Genomic DNA, 23,009 nt, shown 5'->3' on the forward strand with positions numbered 1-23,009 from the left:
CGTGGCTCCATTTCTAACGTGACGTAGTTCCTTTAGTCTACTTCTGTTACAATTGTTACAATTCTGTTACAATTGCTTGTGTCGCAGACGACCTCGATCACCCGGTAATTCCATCGTCAACAACGCAAGCTATACTAAATAAATCATACAAAAAATCATTTAAACTGATAGTAGTGGAGGGGCATCACTAACAAGTGCATTCCTTTTTGCGCATTAAAACGTGGTATTGTTCTTAGAATTCGCTAATAGGGAAAAGCAGTGTTTTCTGGCAACTTTTAACAATTTCCCATTATATTATCATTCAATATTCATGAATTCTGGAAAATTACAAAACTTGGCGGAAAAATTGGAATTATACAAAAAACAAATGAAATTATAGTAGGCGAAAATTATCTCCGACTCTAAGAAGGATATTAATTTTCTACATGAGTCAGCTGGGTTTGCTTCCCTTTGAATTGGGTAGTTGCATGTGTTGTCTTAGTTCTGTCATTTGTGTGGTGTTCCAACAAAGCTTCAAATTTGTCTGTTCTTTTTTTTCTTGTGGTTTTAAGCTATGCAAGCACCAAACAAATAATTTACAAAGTGAAGATAAAAAATCCTCTGAACTCATTAAATAGTACCTCAAGTAAGTTATCGTTTCATGTGCTGCCTTTATCAAACTCCAATAAATTACAGCTTTTGTATCAAGCTAAACCAAAGTAAGAACAAGACTACTAAGTGAAACTTCTCCCAGAACTGATCATATAATATAGTGATATTGTTACGTACTACCAAAGGTGACGATTAAGTTTCCGTGTTGTTTTTCTCTCATGTACCACCAAATACATTCAAAAGTTTAAGCAGCTTTATATAAATCGTCTGTGTTTGATTTTTCTTCCATTTTCTGAAAAGAACCGAAACAAATGAAATAACGAAGATGAAACTCGAAACGATTTTTTCTTCTATGAAAAATGGCAAGAAAAAATAATTCAAACACAGCGGTGCTTTTGTGGAAGCTAATGATTGTTCTGGATAGGCAACCATGTATCAAATGTTCAAATAAAGAACTGATAAAAACAGAGCTACTCAATTTTTATTTCATACTTCTCATCTTCTCTTCTCAAAGTCGGGAAAATCGGGTAAGTCAGGATGTTTGCTTTATTAGGGTGTTTAAGATATTTTTTTCTCGAAATAACTCATCAATATATAATCCAGCATGCTAGTCATACGAATTGAATAACTACAGGGAATTGTCTGTCTTAGGACTGCTAAAGTTGAAAATAATTCGTTCATATTGGAAAATATCGGAGATAAAATAAGACCAAAACGAAAATACTCATTTATACGCTCATTTAAATGGTCGAAGATTATGGTCAGATTCAAATGTACTTTTCAATAGTTCGCTTCAAAAATAAATGCATTAATGTCATCGGGTGTAATAAATTGTATGCCAAGTTATAAAGTTTTATATTTTCGGTGTCACGCTTCCTAACATCAAGTTATTTTTTCCCTAACTATACTTAGTTGAGTTTTCTTGCGAAAGTGCTATTTTGTGACTACATGAGATGGGTATAGGTATCATTGAGAAGATTCATCGCGAAAAAATATTAATAAACGTTCGACAAAACGTTAGAACAAGAAAGCCCTGAAAACGTTCAACGTAAAAATAATGTTGCCCTTACAAAAGCTTGAATTCCTTGCTTTTTCCAGAAAAGCGTTCCAATCGCGATGAGTCCTCCACTGACCCTTTTGTTACTTGGAGCACTCCTCTTTGCCAATAAAGGCCTAGGAGAGAAGGGAGCCTTTGAGCAGATTCTTGATGTTAATCTTGGAAAAGGTTGGTTTAAATTTGCTGGAAATGTGTTCCACGAATCTACTGTATGTATTTCACCTTAGATATTTTGTGGTTGTCTTCACTAATGTATAACCCAAGTTATGGGAAATACTGAATTTAATCTATGAACCTATTTTCGTAGTGATGATTCACAACAACATGAGCTTTCTTAAACTGAGCGTTCTTAAACAGCATGTTCAACTATGATACTGATTTTATTCTGAGGAAGACAAGCCAAACCTAAAGCTTATTGCATGTTCTCAGAATAAACGAAACTCAAGGCCACTTCACTTTGTTAGTTTGTTAGTTTAACACGCAGTATAATTCAAAACACTTAACTATTTTACAATTCCATACTAAATGGACAGGGTTGTCATGTTTATTTCCACACATCTTAATTATACAGCAAGAATACTTCAATTTTATTTCTTAGACATTTTTATCGGCCTGTCGAAACAAACGATTTCTTCAATTTCTTCTTAAAACTATTCCACTGAGACATCCTTGCATCCTTGCAACCTTGACTGATGCTCAGTTAGCCTGCTTCTGGTATTAATGTGCTATATTTCTGACACCTAACAGACACTCAACGGAGCTCGCACTCGTCACAACATCTTTACGAAGGAGACATCAAGCTAACGGAAGAGCAGCGACTGAACAATGTCCTTTTTGGAGACCCGGATGGGTCATCGTCACGAGCTGCTACCAACGTTGACAAGATAAAGTGGCCCAACGCTGTCATTCCTTACGAGTTTGATTGCAGCGTAGGTGAGTTGCTGTCATACCAAATGGGTTCCTGTCTTTGGTTAATTGTTGTTGCTGTTGTTGTTGTTGTTGTTGATGTTGTGGTATTTTGATTGGGGGTGGAGACTTGTACGAGCAAATCACAAAGAATGAATGTATTTACAATCTAGAGAAAAGTTAAAAAAAAAACTGGCTTTCCAGTTCATTCTGGTGATCGGTCAATCGTAGGAGAAGTTAAGCCTTATCCTGTTTCAGCTTTTCGAGCTTTTAACAACCGAATAAAGTGGACCTTAGAATATTAAATGTTGTAATTTATTTACTACTTTCTTTATTTTGCAGCTAACATGGATCGCGCTGTGCGAACCACGATGGAAGCCATTGCTGAGTGGGAGAGTAAAACATGTATCAGGTTCGTGAAGAGAACAACTGAAAAGGAATACCTGTGGTTCCATCGCGGAAATGGGTAAGATTCATTAAACGGCTTTTCGTCAAACTTCAACGAACACTTATCCCTTGCGAACTAAGGCGACCATGTCACGGATTTTACCAGATTTTTGAACAGCCAAAATTTATATTTGTGTCGCAGTAAACCTAATAGATAATAGTCCATCTTTGGCTGCGGATGGCCCAGATGGAAACTGATGGCAATTTGAAAAAAGTAGGCAAGCCTTTTCAAACTGTTTCCGCACATCTTCGAAATATTTATATATACTCCTTTGGATCAGGGTAAACTCTGTTTGGATGTTCAAAGATAATGCATATTTAGGGTTACGTTGCCTACCACTAATTTCACAACAATATAGACTAAAAATCTGCGAAATCCCCGTGACATAGCCCCTTTGATTTGTGTCTTCCACTCTTTTGAATGAATCAAACATGCCGCTCTCAGTTTTATAAGTAACAAGATTGAGTCAGGTATTGCAGTCCTGACCGATTATGTTTACCTTGGCTCATTTTTCTTAAGAGTAGCCATGCTAATTAAGAAAAGCTCATTTGCAAATAGGCTATAACATCAAGTGCCCTTTAAGGTTTAACTAAAACATTGTCAACGGACTGCGGTAAGTAAAAATATTTTAATAATCCTCAATAATGAAGGGCCAAACCAATGCTCTTGAAATTGACAACGCGCTTCAGGATTTAACTATTTACACCCCGCCCCAATTCTATGGTTAAATAACAGACTGCGATATTTCTGGAAAAATTTCTTTAGAGTAAGTAAATTGCAAGAATACCCTTACAAAATAACGTCAAAAAGCTGTTGCAATCAGACGTACTTTTGTGTTTTCGTTCTTAAATTACGAACCGGACCTTTTCGAGAATAGGTATTGGTTGACGGTTCAGTAAAGGTAACATTCGTGCCTTTTCTCATCAGCTGCTGGTGTGAGGTCGGTAAAGTATACGGTCGTGCAACGTGGCTCTCTATTGGCGATGGCTGCGAGTACAAGCACGTGATGACCCATGAGTTGGGACACGCGATTGGTTTTTGGCACGAACAGAGCAGACCTGATAGAGACAGTTACTTGAGGATCAACTGGGAAAACATTCTCGATAGTAAGTCTCAGTTGCTACAAGATACATTGTCGCTATCCCTTTCGAATACTACACCACTTCGAAATGTTAAACATAGACATGTATTTACCGTTTTCTAAGAGAGGCTTGTTTTATAGATTGCATATCATTTTAGAACCTACAAGTTACCAATTCTATCCTCATGAACCCCATTAAATATCTGACAATTTGTAGTTTAGTTTCAGGATCTCGAAGCACAATCGTCAAAACAAGGACTGAAAAAATATTATATAACTATAAGTTCCAATTAAACACCGTCTTTTATTTCCAATGCCCGTAAAGAGATGAAGAGGGGATCTACAGGAATAGGGGCTACTTATGCAAGAAGAGGGAGGATATTTATAATGTTGGTTTTTGTTGGTATTTAATGACAAAACAAATTGTTTAACAAGACTAGCTAGAATTAGATTCACATTATTTGTTACATTTTTTTTTATATTTATTTTTTCCCTTTCCCTTTTTTTTTTGCTTATTTTTTGCGTCATAGACATGGCATACAACTTCAAAAAGAAGGTCCATGGAACGGAGGTAGTGGACTATGGTGTCCCGTATGATTATGCCTCAATCATGCATTACCCGTGGACCGCTTTCTCTAAAAATGGCAAAAAGACTCTGGAGCCGATCCGCCCACTCAATGGAAAGACCCCCTATGTGAAACTCAGTGACGACGATGCATTGCAGGCCCGTAGGATGTACAAATGTTCAGGTACGACCTTAAGCATACTATGATCAGAATTAATGATGGCCTTTTGATCACGATGAACACGCGCGCACTTTTCTTAGGTCTGGCCTTCTAAGACAGATCAGATTAACAATTACTCATAAAAGGCGGTACTTGTCGATGCAACGTTTTGGGGACATCGCTTAACTTTTGATGTCTGTCACCAATCACCAACCTTTTAATGCACGCACGTCCCATTTGCCTGGTCACAATTATATAACAAATCGACCACTTTCTTCCATGGTCTACTTAACAAATAGATTCCATTTTGCCGTGCGTCTGTCCAGTTATAGATCACAGATGACGTCAAAATGTGGTATGAAAGAGAAGTGGCCCACGAGGCGCTAGCCGAGTGGGTCATGATTTCATACCACATTTACGTCTTCTGTGATCTGTAACTGAACAGACCCACGGCATGGATCTTTTTTTATATATAACACAAGACCGGCCCTCAGTTTGAGCTGCCGCCGTAGATGAGAATTTATAATTTTTCTCACGAAGCACTTTATAATTTATTAAATAAACAGAAAAATGGTCAATTGAAAGTAATGAAAAAACTAACCTTTATTCCATTTGAAAGTTGTTCAAATCTGTAAACATAACCGAAGCGTTCAACCGCAATTCGTTTGTTTCCCGTGGCGTTGTCCAATTCACAACATCGGTCAAACTTCATACAGATCGGATAATTCTCGAATAATTCACTGTCTTCCCTTGTTTCGCCCAGTTAAATGCTTCGAAAGGTGAACGATGCTTGGCGTATTGTTTCTCACTGGACATTTGTAATTAATATAAGCTGAACTTTTTTGCTTTGTTGTGGCCTCGCAAGTTTGAAAAACTTTGCCGACAACTCTGATTTGGACTATGAACTCTGATCACGAGCGCGAGTCACACCACCGCGTGACGTCATCCATGTGTCTGTACTCTAATAGACCATAAGTAAGACGTCAGAATATGTTCAAAACTCAAGTGGAACCACGAGCCGTAGGCGAGTGGTTTCACTGCAAAGTTTTGGACATTTTATGGCGTCATTTCTATGATCTATAAGAATGTACAAAATGGAAAAATGTGGTCGATTTGTTTTATACCATAACAACTCCAACAAGTATTTATCAAAAGCGATGAGTGACCGTGAAAAAACTTTGCCGGTGGGACGTAAAGATTCCGGCCCGATGCGTAAAAACGACAATGATACAAAAGAAGATGAAGAAGAATTTAAAGAATAGCAATTTTAATTACCTTTTCCTCTCTCGTTGAGTGTGTGCCTATTACTTAAAGCGATCAAGATTATTTTTCTTTCTGGAGATCTTGTTACCGCTCGTTCACTGAACATCGACAGTCCGCTGCTTGTTCGCTAGCACCGTTCTTCTTAGTTAGACAAAAATTCAAAAGCCTGGTCAATTTTCTTTCGACAGATTAACTGAGTAGAAGTCCAATCCTGAATTCCGAAAACAAATACGCACTTGATTCAAACAAAACACGATGAAATTCGCTTTCATTCATGGAGACCAAACTTACACATCTTTTAACCCGCGCGTGTGCGTGACGTGATCTGACGTCACTTTCATGGTCTATACACTCATTGACCATAATTTTTGACCAATCAGCGCGCGAGAATTCTTTCGGTTATGGTATAAAATATGCTAGTCATAATGTATCTTTTAAAATATTTTGTCATGTATTTGATATGATTTCTTTTTTCAAAAAAAGTGATACTTTAGCAAGTTTGAATCGATGTCTTTACTGTGATGGTATAACTTTCTCAAATATCCGATTTCCATTTTAGGTCGTTCTACTGATGTTCAACTTGACCAGAGAAGACAAGCAGGTGACCCTCTCTCATAATTCTATTTCTTTGTTATTTCACGTTATATATTCCTTCATGTATAGATTAGTCCTTTTGTTTCCTGCATCAAACTTAGCATGCAATACAAATATGGTCATTATGATTGGAATTTCCTTGTTAGAAGTAAGCTACGCACCAGACGTATAACAAGACAGGCTTTAATGATAAATCCTGGAAACAAGCAACTGGTTCTTGATTGTTTTGATGCAATCTGCTTGTTATATTAAGTTAATAAAGTATTTACTCGGAATGAGCAAAGAAGCCAGATTTTTATTTTAATCCACGTGTTTATTCATATTTTTAAAGTATGCATAATAACTTTATAGTTTTATTTTTTCTCACTTTTTAAATCGTACATATTTTTTAGTCCATTTTACTCGTTGAATTTAACTTTTATTTTTATTTACACGACCCCTGAAGCTTTATGCTTTAGGTACCATAGTGTATAAATAAAGGTTTAACTTATTTTACTTACTAATTGTTATTAATTTTCGCGGGCAAATAATTTCGCAAAAATGAACGGTGCATTTTAATTTCCGCAATTAGGTCAAAATACACGTTGAAACAATTAAATATTAGTCAGAAACATTAAGAATCAATTTTTGCGGGTCTTAAATTTCGCGATAATTTCAAAATCGCGAAAATTACGTCCTGCGAAAATAAGTAACGATAAGGCACTGTAATCGCTACCGATTTGGTGTTTGCAGCAGATCAACAAGAAAGACAAGAAAGATGTATTGACAGAGCAGCGCAGAGTGACTGTGAAGGATGGAAAAGAGCTGGATTTTGCCTAAAACACGAGTCCCTGATTTATCACTGCAAGAAAACCTGTAACTTGTGTTCTTCCGGTAAGAACAGTGGCAGTTTCTTATTTCCTGGGATCTTAGGAGGTTTAAGTTCTGGCATTCCATTAATAGGCGTTTTACGGTAGTGTTTTTCAACCGCCAGCATCCTTAATTTTCCGTTAAGAGATCGACCAAAAAGGTTTATGGCTTGCAGACAAGCTAAGATTTTTGCTCATGGTGTTTTTTCTTTTTTGCCGTTGTTGTTATTGTTGTTGCATGGTGTTGTTGTTGTTGTTAAGGTACTTTCAAAACGAAATTGCATAAAATAATATAGATTCTATAGTCAGTGCTGATTTCGCCTTGATGCCTGTGTTCGTGTAGCTTATAATAGGAAGCCACACTAATTGATTCATAACAGTGAGAGCAACGATCCCTGGAAAGAGAGAAATTCTTTATTTACCAAATGAATGCTGCACTGCTTCAGTATTCATTTCCATCCATCAAAATAAACGAATTTAACCCAGGTGGCACTGATTAAATCGCTGTTTTAAATAGGATTTATTTCGTGAAAATATTGATAAAACATTTAACAGTTATTCCATGAGCGCACGTTGGATATGAGTCAGCGAGGCCAAGAAGCGAGAGAGGAATAAGAGTTTTTTAAAATAACAACACCCAAAGAATTGCAAAATTTGAGCTCCCCGGCTGTTCTTGCTCCAATTCTTGATGGCGCGTAAACCTCGGCCCGTGGTCCATGCAATATGAGCTCATATACCATGGCCGGTAATGAATCAAAAACAGGAATTACAATATACTATGGCTAATATCTAGTAATGACATTTAACATTTTGAGACTTTTCTCTTTTCCATATATCTTTGCAGATAGCTGCATGGACCTTAAAATAGATTGCATAATGTGGGCCTGTACCGGAAGATGTTCAGAAGATCAAGTGAAGCAAGATTGTCCACACTCCTGCAAAACCTGCAACACCAGTAATACCTAAATGCTTAAATCTTCATAAACTAACTTTCTATTAAATCTTCATAAACTAACTTTCTATAAACTAACTTTCCCCATAGGCTATGACCGTTCAAAATATTGATGATTGGAAAGTCGCCTCCTTTTATCTATGAGTCCGTCTCGTTAGTTGTAGAGAGGTGTTTTAAACAATGTGGCAAAACAAGATCTAAAGTAATATCCAGCCAAAAAAATTACAAAAAAACAAAACAAAACAAACATTGCAACCAGTGCATTCATCGCCTTAGAAAACGTGCGTAAGCTACGCGCGCGTTTTGTCTTTAATACTCGTGATTCGCTAACAAGAGCCTTGTTTTAATACTGGAGAATGAGTTGGAATAAGTATTGCCGGAAACTAAGAACTTCAATTTAGAAAAAAAATAACGTAAGCTCACAGTTTTGATTAAATAATGTAATTTTCCTTTCAATAAACCCAATTATAAAATCTAGCAAAAAACCTCTAGTTAGCGGCCATCTTGTCAAGCATCACTAAAAGCTTATTCGTCCATTTTTTTTTGTTTGTTTTTTCAGATCCGCCTGCACCACCCACAACAATGCCGCCGACTGCACCGCCCGCTTCAACACTGCCACCAACTAATCAACCACCAACACCAGTACATACCAATCCACCGACACGACCTAATGGCACTGCCGTCGGTGAGTTCAAATTCATTTTAAAGCTAGCAATAAAAAAAATAATAATAAAAACAAACAAACAACAGAAACAAATTTCTATTTGACACGACAAGTTCAAAGAGCTTTTTATCCGCTCTACTAATGGAATTTCACACTCATGGTGTGTTCCCTCTCATCGATCCTTAACATGTTTTGTAAAAGTTCACGCTTTTTACTGCCAAATTATTTAACTTGAAAAATCATTGTGTAAAATAAAGCAGAAACTTTGACAATGAAAAGAGCGAGCTTGCAAGAAAAATCCAGGGTAGATCGCATTCATTTCTAATTAACTGATCCATTTTAGGCTGTGCGAAAAAAGCCCGCTTAGACTATTTTATAAAAAATTGCATTTGGAAGTATGATTATTATTTTTTTTTCGTTCATCAGGGTTAATGTGTGTGGACAAACGTAAAAGTTGTCCATCATGGGCATCTCAAGGTGATTGTAAAACTAATGGCTGGACTGAGAGAAACTGCCGCATAAGCTGCAAGACACGATGTGATAGCCAGCCAATCAAGCCAAAAGGTAAATACGTATATCCATTGTCAATTGTACTAACTGATCGCCATTCGGTATTGAGACTAGTTGTGGCATGGCCGAGGTAATAAAATGGGATAAATTTAAGCATTAGCTTTAATAATTAATTATGTAAAAGAAATCTAAATGTTAACCATATTCCACTTCACCAGGTTCTTGCTCTGACGGCCTTGGTCTTGGATGGCCTGGAAACTACGCACTACCCGACAGTGCATTTAGGGCATCGTCGGACTACAGGCCAGGTAAATTGAAATTTATTTATGCTGGTTATGAATTGGTTTTTTTTTTTTATGAATTAAGCGTTATTTTTGTCAATTGACGAAGTGTGTTGCCCCTTTTGAATATGTGTTGTGTATTTTGCATTAATGTTGCAATGGGCTTTCCCTCAATTATTTATTCGTAGCCGAACGGAATCCTGTATTGTTTATGTAGAATCAACATGCTGTTAATGATGCTTTGTAAATGATCCTTCAGGTACCTGGAGGGCATCAGCGGACAATGCTCGTCTTTACTTTGAAGATGATCAAGATAACAAAAGGATTGGCGCGTGGTGTGCAAATGATCGGGACAATCAGTGGTTACAGGTTGATCTTGGTAAAACCAAGAAAATCAGAGCCATCGCCACACAAGGTAAACCAAACAGCAAACACTGTCAATGGCACAAGCATCGGCACTTAAAAGAATTGAATGATTACCTTTGAAAACTTTATCAGTGAAGACATCAATATCCGCTTACGGACAGTGGCTGGTTTCCCTTGCCGTATATTGCATGTGTCCCCTATTTCTCCGCTTTGGAGACTGTCGATATGTTCCATTTTAGTCCCTTATTATCCTACCTGCCTTTCTCTGCAATTATATATGGACAGTTCAATAGGGACCTTTTCGTATTCAAATTACATTTGACCCAAATTTTGTAAAAAAATAAATTTAACTTTCTACAAGTAAGTTCTATTCCTACAAGTTGTTACAAAAAAGAAACAACCGGTGACGCCGCTGAATCCGCATGAACAATGAAAATGATTTTTGCATAGGACTGATGTATGGAAATAGAAGTCGCATTTTTTAAGAAGACGACAATATATCCAAACAGCTGTGAATACAGACATTATTGAATGTCAAAAAAGTGGAATTTAATTCACAGTTTCGTATCACTTATAAACTTATATATTTTTTTGTTTTTAATGACTAAGTTTAGCCAGAGTAGCTTCCCTGGTGCAAGTGTAGAATAGCAGTGTGCCGTTCACGTTAACAAAGGTTGACTGGTTTGCGAGTGTCATGATAGGTAGAGTGGATAAAAAAATGCTTTTTCCGGGAAATATTCATAGGCACTTACCGACATACGCTTTTTAACATTACCCTGAACTTGTGATTATTTGCAGGTCGTGACGTTTTTCACGAGCACGTCAAAGAATACAAACTGGCCTTCAGTAACGATGGATCTAATTTCCGGGTTTACCAAGAAGATGGAAAGGAAAAGGTCAGGTTAATGGAGCAAAATATTTAATGGTTTATCACAATTAGAAAACTCAATCTATCGGACTACGTGGACAACAATAGTAACTGTTGCAAACTCTGTTGCGCTTAAGACATTGTAAATATTAGTTTTTAGTTTTTAGTTAAGTGTTTTAAATATTTTTAGCTTAGCATTATTAATAGTATTTTAGGTATTTTAATTGTGTCCCCAATTAGTCCATAAGGGCTAAACACACAGACACGGTAATAAAGTTTTTTATTATTTTATTATTATTATCGTTCCGTTACACATTGCCGATCATGCGATCACTGGCCATTTTACACGATTTTCCTTCCTTCTTTTATAACACCTTACTTTTTACTTCTTTTTACTTTGTTCTGTATTACATTTGCGATAGAAGTGAACAACAGCTCCGGACCCCAGAATAAACTGACAACAGCCGGCCGACAAACGGCCGACAGAATTTGAAAACATGAACGTAAACATGCTGGCCGACTGTAGGCCGACAGTTGGTTATATGTCGGTGGTATGTCGGTGGTATGTCGGTAGCCTGTCAGTAAGCTCGTCTAAGCTGTCGGTAGAATATATTGTAAAAAAAAATGCGTTTTCAAAGTTAGTTTTCAGCCCATAAAAAATTGAAGCAAAATTCAGTAAATAAATGACGCATACTTTTGCTCGGAACTATCCCTGACTCACATCAGCAATCCAGTCAGTTCCAATCTCGAAAGATAAATCCCCCTAATGTTTGCTTATATACGTCTATTTATATTAGTTCGGAGACGTTGGTGTTACACACAGTCTGTGATTTCCTTCATTTCCTCGCCCGCCTTTTGACAACGTGTTTTGAGGCAGGTGTTGATATCTCTTGGAATTAAAGCCGATCCAACGTCACCAATTGTTTGCTGATACCCCATGACACTTCATAGATAGGATAGACGACGGGATAATTTCATTTTAATTTGATTTGCAGACCTTTACTGGCAACTGTGATCATTTCACTCCAGTGTTGAACACGTTCAATCCTGTCACGGCCAGATATGTCAAAATCATTGTCGTCAAAGCCAGTTATCCATGTATGCGGGTTGAGTTGTATGGCTGTGACGTCTAAAGATGGTGAGTGAGGTTTTTGTAATTGTATATCCACGACAACGAGAAATAACAGAATTCTCTGAGCTGTATTGTGAAAGAATAGAGAAGTTGCATCTAATAAAGCTAGCATTTTACTATGTAGGTAACTATTAAGTTGCGATCTTCTATTTTTTGCATCCCGTTCAAAATGTTTTAGAGTTCGCAGCACATTTGGCACAGTCTTTTATTCTTTCTAAGTATGTTATTCCATGCCTTTAAGAATACAGCCAATCAGGAGCCTAGAAAGTCGTTGCATATTCGGTGGTATTCCTCGGGGAATATATTCCACGAAAGATTCCCGGCGTTCATCACAGCCGTCGGGAGCCCACCCAATGTTTTCGTTCAGCTAAGTTAAGATTTTTCGAGAAAATATTCAAACTTTAATAAAAAAAGACAAGTTATTCTCCCGAATTCGACATTTTCTAGTTAAATTTTAGGAAAACCCTGTTTCTAGAGACGAAAAACTTTATGCAGCCGTAGAGGAATTTGCCAAAGAGCGAGTAAGGGCCTGTTTATATGGAGCAGAGTTGTCCCTGGTAGGAGGGTTACCCTCCATACCGAGCCACCCCGGGCGAGAGAGCTTTTCATACGTTTCTTTATAAATAGCTGCGAACTGTTTATATGAGAAATTGCAAAGTTGGCTCGGGGGGCAGGGTAACCCTGGGTGGAGGGTCACTCGCTTTGAAGGTAGGGTGACCCTGGGGAGCGAGCCAACTTTTTTCCATATAAACAGTTTGGTTATTTTTGCCTCGCCTACCAGGGACAAGTTGACACATACGGAGCATGCGCAAATGCTGCAATCGGCCAAAACAACATCGAAGTCGGCGGTAAATTTGTCCAAAATGGTCTTCGTCGATGTTTCAGCGTTCCTGATTTCAGAAAAGGCCGCCATAATAGCTATTTCAAAATAACTTTCGCCAGTCTTTTGAACCGACAGGGCCAAGTTTTGGCTCGGTCAACAGGGAGAGCTTTCTCATATAAACGCTCGGTAAAAGATAGCGCGGGGGAGAGGATAACTCTTCTACCAGGGACAACTCTACTCCATATAAACACGCCCTAAGAGACATGGGATAAAATAGTTATCCTGGCATACCGTGAATATCCCACTCGTAACTTGATTTTTTGGTATACCACAATACACACGCGCCCAAAGGCGGTATGCCACTCAAAACCATTTCAAAACTAGTATAAAAGCTTTATTGTTGTTTTATCGATAATTTTTCTCTCTTTTTTTTTATTTCTGGCATCAAATGCAGGTCCTAAGCAAGAAAGGATATCACTAGCTGAGAGGGAAATTTAGAATTAAGTGTAGTTTATGTAAAAGCAGGGAAGATGAATAAAAATAAACATCAGAACATCAAAAGTTTAGCTTTTATAACTGTTTTCGTTCAGGTCATTTATGTCTGGGAGGAGACATCGGCTAGTATGGTACGTGTTGCTTTAATAAACACTCGGGCGTTCTCAGTAATCGACAACATATTCACACATTCATGGAGCCCACACAGAATGGCCGTTTTCACACTAGAGACGGACAATTCGTATAGACGGACAAATCTTCTGAGACGGACAAATCGCCTTATGGTGGATTTCCACTGACGCGTAATTTTTTACGTGCGTGAAAAAATTTAAAGACAATGTATGAACGACTTGCGTAAACGTTTACTCAAGCCGTTCATACATTGTCTCTAAATTTTTTCACGAACGTAAAAATTGCGCGTCAGTGGAAATCCACCATTAGTGTGAAAACGGGACGGACATGATTTTAGACGTACAAGTCGTGTGAATTTTTCCGTTTATTTGACCGTCTAGAGAAACGATTTTTCGAGGGCGACTTGGTCGTCTAGACGGACACGTCGTCTAAACGCCGTCTTTTAAAAATTCACTTACTAGACAAACAAATCGTCAGACGACTTGCCCGTCTAGACGATTTGTCCGTCCTTTAAGGTGGATTTCCACTGACGCGTAATTTTTTACGTGCGTTTACGTGTATGAAAAAATCTAGAGACACTGTATGAACGACTTGTGTACACGTTTGCGCAAGTTGTTCATACATTGTCTCTTTTTTTTTCACGCACCTACGGTAAATGCACGTAAAAAAATACGCGTCAATGGAAATCCACCTTCAATGTAAAAACGGCCAATTTTACAGTGAAAAGCCAACTGATTTTTAACTTAAGAAATTGAAAATCACAATCTTCTTGGAATTGTCTTGTAACCTATTTCATTGCATTTTTTGAATTTGAAGAGATTTTGTTATGCCGATATAGCATCTCTGTTATTATTGATTAACAAAAGTTTTGTTTTATTCGCACACTGACAACAGCGTTTTTATAATTTACTGTACAAATACCCTTTCTCCCAAACAACGGGCTTCCAAGATCTGTGATTTAATTTATTAATATAAAGCAATAAGCACGTTCACCCCTGCGAATTTAAACGTGAACGTGTTTCCTGTTTTGAAGCTCCTATTGACGCAACAACTGCTTTTATGCGTCGCCTAAAACGCGACGCTTTTTAAAAGCACTGGTCCCCTGAATCACGGTGGTTCTGAATTGGCTTGCTGACGTTCAAAATAATAAACTGTTTATTCAGATACAATGATACGGCCCTTGATAATGAAAACAAATCAATTTAGAAACCAGCGTAACAAAGAGTTAAAACTAAACATTGAAAGACTTTAAAGTTGCAATAGGCCATTTCCGAGTTAGCCTTTGCCTCTGTTTAAAAACGAGTCTACGTGCGAAACCATTCAAATGAAAATGAGTTTGATTTGCATGAGTTTACTTCCAGCTTCTCGAGCTTTGTTTAATCATAACCTATCATCGGTGCGACCAGTTCTCCAACGTTTCTTTTTGAAGGTGTATAATTATTTTGACATCGTCATTTTGAGTACAGTCCTATGGCTGTTGCCTTCCTATCAGCTTTACCATCCGCTTACTCTACTACTGTAGAGAACGTTCAAGTGTTTACGACCATGTACCAACCTTAACCAAGCTCAAAATAAAACAACAATTGAGACTGCAAACTATGGTCAAACCGAATGCCATAATCCATAAAACTTTGTATAAAACTTTATTAAAAATATTTTACAATCCAGTCCATTTTTTTGATTTGATTACATTTTGTTAGTTAAATAGCAGACTATTTAAATAATAAATATAGAACAAAGATTAGAATAACGTTTTTCTTGTGGACATTTCATAATCTAGCAGCGCACCGACAATTTATAACAACATTTTGGCTATTCTTCACGCTTTCACACAGCCCAAATAACGGGCTCGAAGCATTTGATTTTGCAAAACAGTCGGGATGTTCACTCCTGCATTCATACGTGGCTCTACCGTTAGTGTAGAACCTCCACTTGACACAACACCTGTCGATAGGGGCCGTCTGTCGCTTTGAACGTGCTGCGAAATTATTCCTAAAAGAGTTGGACTCTGAAGCAAAATGGTGGTTCCCGTGTGGCAGGTTGGAGTCAAAGCCTTGCTTATCAAGATCATGTGACCAGCACGTGGTTTCGTAGGATACCAAAATAATAACAACGACGAAAATGGCAGTTTCCTGTGGGAAAAAAAGCGATTGCGGTTGTATTACGGTTAAATCACGTTTTCATATAAATTTGCTGGCAATCCAATAACAGAAGCCCATTATTCGGACTGAGAGCACTGGTTTAAGGTAAAGTTTAAGCCTGATTTGATAAAGCAAAAATTACTATGAAATTTGGTTTGGCTAAAGATATGTCTGTCATAAAAGAAAATTCTGACATTAGGTAGTGAAAATAATTCATTATCACCAATTTATAACACGTCGTTTTGAAACTACAGTTTTAATCGGTAAAATGCGGTGAATCACCGTTAACATATAGCAGATTTATTACAGAAGAACCCCGGTAACCGTCGAACTCGAATAACTCGAACAACCCCGCTAACTCGAACAAACTTCCGTTTCCCTTGGACTTGAACCCACCACCGCTAACTCGAACTGTTTTTCGTTTCCGTTCAGAGTTTAAGTTACCGGGGTTCTACTGTATACGTTACAGTACTTAACCCACCCGAAATCTAGCAGCAAAATTAGAAGTAAAAGTAAAGGTACAGGAGCTAGAATACTTTCTCGTTGATTCCAGGAGTTTTCATCAAACATACCTTAATCATTTTTAGTTCAAGCTTTTGGGAAAATGGATGACTTTCTCGTTCAAACTCACTGCAACTTTTGATTGCCTCAGTTTTTAAGTGGAGAAACCGTTCGCTTTTATACGCTCCGATAAAACCATGGGGAATAACTAAAATTGCATGTAAACCTAAAAATGGACAGTTTTTCCCCTTTAACCGCTTATATGACGACAGAGAAGAAGAGTAATTAGGATTTTTTTAGACAATAGGGAAATTTTAAAAGTTTAACCCAGGGCGTTTAAGGGAAAATGCCAACTATTTATTGCATAAGCGCCTTGAAAACAACCTTTTAACAAAGGAAGACTATTATATTGTTACCGTTAAAGAGTATAATCGACATGTGTTTGATGCTTATAGACAGTACTACTGAGCAGCAGTACTACAGAACATATAAGATCATGGGTGTTTCCCCTCCAGGCTGAAAGAAAAAAATAAGAAATGAAACGTTACTATTATTTTATACTAAAATAAAAACCACTAGGTTTGTTTTTACGGGCCTTTTCCCAGTTCAGTCTTTTATTTCCTCTAAAACTTTCCTCCCGAAAATGCATTACATATTTCTTTTATTTAATGTTGCTACCATACTAACATTAAAAGCATAAACTGTGATTAAGTTACTGTACTTTGGAATCTTCAGTGTAATAGTAAAGGCAAAGCATATCAAAAAAAATTCTTATATGAATTGATAGAGAAGAATATTAAATTCCTTAGAAAATATTTAAAGTGTTTAACGTATCAGACTTCACGAACAGAAAGGAGCAATGAGTAATAAAAAACCTTTTATGCCCGGAAAAAATAGCAAGGCAGCAACCATAGGCTTGGTACACATAGAAGAAGGTTTTTTTTTTAGATAAAGCAGTTTATTGATTAACACTGACTTATAATACATTACAATACATAGCTTACTTACAATTACAATACATTACAATACATAGCTCACTTACAGAGAATAATTTACGTTACACAAAGGGCATGCAGCAAACTAAATAAAAAAGAATATATTACAGAGAACAGGAAACCTGGGTGCCTACTTTTTTTGGTTTTATTATATCTATTATTTCTATATATGTTTATTTCTATATTTACATATTTCTATAGTTATTGTTAAGGGTTACAACTGAATCTGTTTCTTAGATTTATGCATTTCTATCTGAATTTTACTTTCAAGAACGCCCATGAAAGCTTCCCAGTAGTACTCTTCTTCTTTTCTAGAGGCAGTGTAAATGTAATGTTTTGCAATAATCAAGCAGAGGTTTAAACCAAGTCGACGAGAGAAGTCATTGGCAACACCGTAAATGATCATGTTTTCATCAAGAGTTATTGGCTCGGAGTTTTTGGAATTCCACCAATAGTAAAATGAGACCAAAAGCTCTTAACGTTTGAACAGGAAGCGAAAAGATGAGCTAGTGTTTGTCTTTCAGAGCATAGGTGACATTTATCGGTTTCTTTAAGTGCGTCTCTAAAAAGTGTTGAGTATGTTGGCAGAATGTGATGTATAATTTTAAATTGAAAGATGGCAAGTCTGGTGTCCTTAGTAACTTTGAAGGGAAGGCTATATATGAGTTGTATTGTTTTTTTCATTCAAATTTGCATTTACCATCCTTTTTTCGGCAGTAGGTGTTACAAACTTTTTTTTGACTTTGACTTTTTTAGAAGAACGTTTACTATGAAAACAAAATCATTTTCTTTGAGAAAACGTTAATGTATTCATTTTTTTATCCATTCGTGTCATTATAGAACGCTATAAATGCAATATACGTTCCGTGCAATCATTTTTTATATACATAAATAGCAATAAAGCCGGTTCAGATATGTATTAAGCTACCTTGTATTCAACCGTGTTTGGTGAAATTTGCTATCTCGACTGTTCACCATTGCGAAATATCTTTAGACTCTGCGAAATATAGAAAAATGGGTATTTTTTCACGTAAACGTCATCCCACGGGGAAATTATTAACACTGCTTAAACGTGTACGTTGATTTCTCTATTGCTTGCATTACTTCAGGGGATATTTTTAATTTCCCTTGCACACTAACTCAGTACTGACTCTCTCCTATAACGCCGTCTCCGTTCATTTTATCACATGACAGAGGGGCAGTTTTTTATGTTTAAGGTAAAAAGCTTACTGTTTATTGTACTAGCGCTTTATGACAGTCTCAGTAAGGTTAACTGACATATGGTTACCATATAAGAGTTTTTTGACCTTTACTTGATGCTTATACAATAGTTCTTTTTTCTTTGCTTTTTACTCTGTATTCAACAAAGGACATGCGTTAATTGTTAGGACCTATCTTAACTGAAAAAACGGCTTCTTCTACCATAATAGTGTTTAAGGAACAAACAAACCATTTTGTTAAAAAGCAAAAAAGCAAAGCATTACAACCGAAAAAAGACACTCCTGTAGTCATACGAAAATATACAATGGAATTAATGATAAGGCGTTATTGGGACACCAAAATGCAGGCCAAGTGTGAATTCAGTATAAATTCATTCATTGATTTATTGATTTAGTCATCTATACACACATGCACAGAAGCACATTAAACGCCAGAGACTATGGAACTACTTTGTATCTTAGCAACAAGATACGAATAACAATTATACGCAAAGCGACACAAAAGTCGGATCTTCGAAGGCAAACGACGTCAATTAACGCTTACACCAGTTACGCTTACACACGAAGGAAAATGAAATAAGCTGTCCAATTTCCTGATCAATTTTCGGGGAACGTAAAGCCAAAGAAATCAATAACGTCCTTCATCAGTGATGTCACTGCGAAGAAAAAAGATCGCCCGTATTTTTCTAAATCCTCTGAACTCCGTAAGCAAAGAGAAACTAATTTATCAATACGTGCCCCGTATTGAAGAGGAATCAGCGTCGTGGGTAACACATTATCTGCTATCACATTATTATTCAAAAATGTTCTGACATCCTTGTCATATAATTAAGCGTCATGACAGCAGTACTGCAGTATGTTTAATTTTACCAGTATTTCTCAGTATTAAAGTCTTGTATTAAAGTCTTGACACCCATCTTGACACCCCTCAGGTGAAACCTGATTATTCACTAGGTTTTCAACAAAAACTCTACCAGAGCAAACAAGAATTCGCCAGGTTGACTCACATTTTTATCAGGACGAGTACGACAATGTATCAAGTATAACCATATATGTATCAGTGTTCAAAACTAGGTGGGGGAGGCGTAGACGTACCCATGCTCAGACGACCGATGACGCCTTACCAACAGCTTTAAATGTCACTGTCTTTTTTTCGTAGCTTATGAAGTACTCTTTATAATGATTGTAAAATTACTTTTGCTATCAGCGTATGCTTCGAAACTCTCAGCTTAAAGTTTCAAGTTAACTGATCGTTGACTGATCGTCAACACTTCTACCAACAAACATTTGCTTGGGCTTTTGGCTATTTCATGAATAGTTGGCAACGATTTCACTGGTTTAATGCCAGGAGCACTAATTCTCACCACAGTTGAAACTGACACTTTATTTAGACATTCATTTTCCAATCTAAGCTATTTCATTAATCATTTTAATGGCAATTTTTACACGTTGCATTTCTATCATTATACAGGATTAAGTCAGGATTTTTGATGAGAATGTTTTTTTTTTTTTTTTTCGCTGGGGGCTGCATACAGTCGATAACAATGTTGCGTGTTTACAACGGTCACACGTGCACATTGCCAAAGTGATAAGCTCGAAGATTCCTTTAAAACAGTATAACATTTTATATTTTAGCGGCGCACTGACAACCTACAACAACATTTTTGCTATTCACTTCGCTTTTGCACAGCCCAAATAATGGGCTTCCTGGATCAGATTTTGCAAAACAGTCGGGATGTTCACTCCTGCATTTAAAGACGAATCTGCCATTTCTGTAAAACCTTCTCTTGACACAACATCTGTCCACTGAATGCTGCTTTGGAGCAACGGTCGGATCTGGCAGGTTAGGGACGAGACTGACTTTTTCCTGTAGTCTACAGAATGTTTCATTGGGCACCAAAAGAACTACAAGAGCAAAAATGAAAATTCCCTGTAAAAAGAAGTCGTATTCAGCATCAGAATTAGTGCCCAATTTATACAAACCAATTTCTTGTTGCGATAAACAAAAGCGAGACCCGGCGAGATAGTAAAATAAAAATAACAAAGATGTACTTTGTTTTGCTTTGTGTAGTTTTCAGTTCAGTTCAAAACATTATATAACTTACACGGATTTACTGCCGGTTCAGGGTCTCAAAATGGCTCGAATACAACTGGAGCATTGCGGTCTAAAAGCAATTATAGAAGGGATGAATAACTCCACCCGGTCAAACGACAGAAATATGAAAAATAAGAAAGACTGAGATGGACACAGCGAAACCGACCAGGACAGTGGAGCACAAAGAGTGGAAAAGGAATGCGGACGGTGTAAGACTGTCGGGTGGAAAAAAAGAAAAACACTGGTACCTGAAGGAATGGGAAGCCACAGAACATCTATCCTGTGTAATAACACTAATTTGAACAAAAAAGGCGAAAGGAAAGAAAACTGCCTGAGACGTTTGACCGCGGTGATATGAATAACGGCATGTACGTAGAAAATTACAACTCGTCAGTAGCACTGCGGCTATCCAATTCAGTTCACCTCCAGTTGTATAAGTATACTAAGAGTATGTTAACATGTTTTAGACAAGGGCATCGGAATATCACTTTTTGGGAGGTTTTAATTGAACATACAGCTGTAACATACCTTCATCACTTTAGATTCACTGACGCTTTAACCAGCAAAAATGATCTTCCTGAACTGAATCAAAAGGACACTGTAACTTATAGTTGTCTTAATCGATAAGCTGTTTACTCTTATACCCTTCTATCAAAAAATAGTGAAATTTTTAAGAGCTTATACGCCGTGCCCAACAACGCCAAAAAACCTTTCATTTTCACATCCGTTTAAGGCGACATGAGCATTTATAGAAAAGGCAATTAAAATTTTAACAAAAACAATTCGTTTGACTAAAGGCAAAAGTTGATCGATAATGCAAATATGTGAAGCTTACTGCTTGTGAGTAATTGCAACAGCTCTCAAAGCTAAGTGAAGGAATATAAGATAAGTTTGAAAGAAATAAAAACATAGGTCTATATGTGAAAAAATCTAATGATTTTCTGTTCATATGTAGGTACTTGCCCACAGTTAAGTTGGCTTCCCTTTCAGACTGTCGGGATTTTCCGAGAAAAACGGACACTGATTCTATTGTTTGGGTATTCTTATTAAATCATAGCATTATTTATGTTTTTCGTAATAATTAAAATATCTACTTGACGAAAATAATGTGTCGTCCAAGGAACAAACAAGGAGCGAATGCTGGTGTGAAGCGACCAATAGATTGTAAACCGTTATCCCCTGTAACCAAGCCTTCCACGAGCATTTTAGTCAAAACCGCTCACCAATAATACTCTCTGGTTTTGCATTTGCACGATCGAAGTCAAAATGAGGAGAAAATACCTTGAGAAATTGCAATTGTTCTCTAAGCTAGTATATCAAGACCGTTTATCTTCTTAAAGAGCGAGTGGTGCTATCGTCTGGAGTAAATCAACGTAAATTGTGTTCGATCCAAGATAAAAACTAAACGTCTCTTTTCGTGGCTTGCTGACTCAAAAAGTCCGCTCAGTGAAGTTAAAAATGCTAATCTTGCTATGAAATTAGCCAGTTTACAGTCACTGAAGGTGTATATACAGCTACATATCCTCAGAAAAAAGGGACAGGCTCTTGACTTTGTGTTGAATATGAATGCTCGATAAACGAACCGACGCCATTATGGCAATGGTGAACTGGAGAAATTCTTGTATAATCGATATGGCTTACAAAACAAAGGCTTAATATGATTGTTTTGTTAAGAAATAGAAAATGATTCAACAGATAAGATTCTTTGCGACTGAGGGCAGCAGAAAAAATAATAATTTCGTCGACATATGCAAAACTCGATTTTTGAGGTTCGTTCATTAAATTCCCTAAAATATAAAAGAGCCTGCCCCGCAGAGATCTTTACAATTTTAACAACAAGGATATAGGTGTACGTTAAAAGAAATTCAAAGAAACGTCTGGTATGTTTTACCCACAAACCAAAATGTCCGAAAATGCTCTTAGTTAGTTAACTTATTAGTCGTTGTAAATTTAATGCGAGGAAACGCCTTATACTTTACAATAAACTAGAATGATGACTTTATATTTGTTCCAAGTCTTGAGCTGTAGTGTTCTAATGGACTCGAGAAACAGATGTTTACGATTTTCACATTTCAGAGCATGTTTTGAGTAACAAAATTAGGTCTGGAGACACCAACAAACGTTGGGTGTTGTCATGACAACAATGAGGTTGCAACTTTAAAAAAGGCCACTTTTGTACAACCCCATGAATATTTAACTGCATGAAAAATATAAAGGGGGGCTCAAAACCTTTCATTTTCCACTTTGCTTCATTCTTACAGCGAACGGTTCTTAAATTGAGACGTTAAAATATTCAAACGGAATGCTATAATTATTAAAGC

At 37.0% G+C, this 23,009-nt stretch overlaps 2 protein-coding genes across 3 annotated transcripts; one reads left to right on the forward strand and one right to left on the reverse strand.

Moving 5' to 3' along the window:
* The first annotated feature begins 1,094 nt into the window (after window positions 1-1,094).
* Window positions 1,095-13,670, forward strand: LOC144642636 (uncharacterized). 2 transcript variants are annotated; one of them, XM_078501656.1, is made up of 16 exons: window positions 1,095-1,118; window positions 1,690-1,816; window positions 2,396-2,581; window positions 2,897-3,020; window positions 3,930-4,108; window positions 4,614-4,832; window positions 6,631-6,672; window positions 7,398-7,538; window positions 8,358-8,468; window positions 9,025-9,150; window positions 9,556-9,693; window positions 9,858-9,947; window positions 10,180-10,335; window positions 11,085-11,182; window positions 12,150-12,292; window positions 13,564-13,670. In XM_078501656.1, the coding sequence occupies exons 2-15, from the start codon at window positions 1,708-1,710 to the stop codon at window positions 12,285-12,287; spliced, it is 1,857 nt and encodes a 618-aa protein (XP_078357782.1). In that variant the 5' UTR covers window positions 1,095-1,118; window positions 1,690-1,707; the 3' UTR covers window positions 12,288-12,292; window positions 13,564-13,670. The 2 variants fall into 2 exon arrangements, with proteins under 2 accessions (XP_078357782.1, XP_078357790.1); XM_078501664.1 differs by having other exon boundaries at window positions 7,401-7,538.
* Window positions 13,671-20,147: 6,477 nt separating this feature from the next.
* LOC144649533 (uncharacterized) lies at window positions 20,148-21,888 on the reverse strand. The gene is made up of 2 exons (XM_078509051.1): window positions 21,217-21,888; window positions 20,148-20,523 (listed from the first exon to the last, which is right to left on the reverse strand). The coding sequence occupies exons 1-2, from the start codon at window positions 21,220-21,222 to the stop codon at window positions 20,218-20,220; spliced, it is 312 nt and encodes a 103-aa protein (XP_078365177.1). The 5' UTR covers window positions 21,223-21,888; the 3' UTR covers window positions 20,148-20,217.
* Between the last annotated feature and the right edge of the window lie 1,121 nt (window positions 21,889-23,009).

This window comes from Oculina patagonica, chromosome 1 (genome assembly GCF_052425735.1).
Source record: "Oculina patagonica isolate OP01 chromosome 1, crgOcupat, whole genome shotgun sequence".
Lineage (NCBI taxonomy): Eukaryota > Metazoa > Cnidaria > Anthozoa > Scleractinia > Oculinidae > Oculina > Oculina patagonica.

Excerpts from the sequence above, each read along its gene's own strand:
- LOC144642636 (XM_078501656.1), top strand. The coding sequence starts at position 1,708 with ATGAGTCCTCCACTGACCCTTTTGTTACTTGGAGCACTCCTCTTTGCC. Across the intron at positions 4,833-6,630 it reads TAGGATGTACAAATGTTCAG|GTCGTTCTACTGATGTTCAA; the intron begins GTACGACCTTAA and ends TTTCCATTTTAG. Across the intron at positions 9,151-9,555 it reads ACCTAATGGCACTGCCGTCG|GGTTAATGTGTGTGGACAAA; the intron begins GTGAGTTCAAAT and ends TTCGTTCATCAG.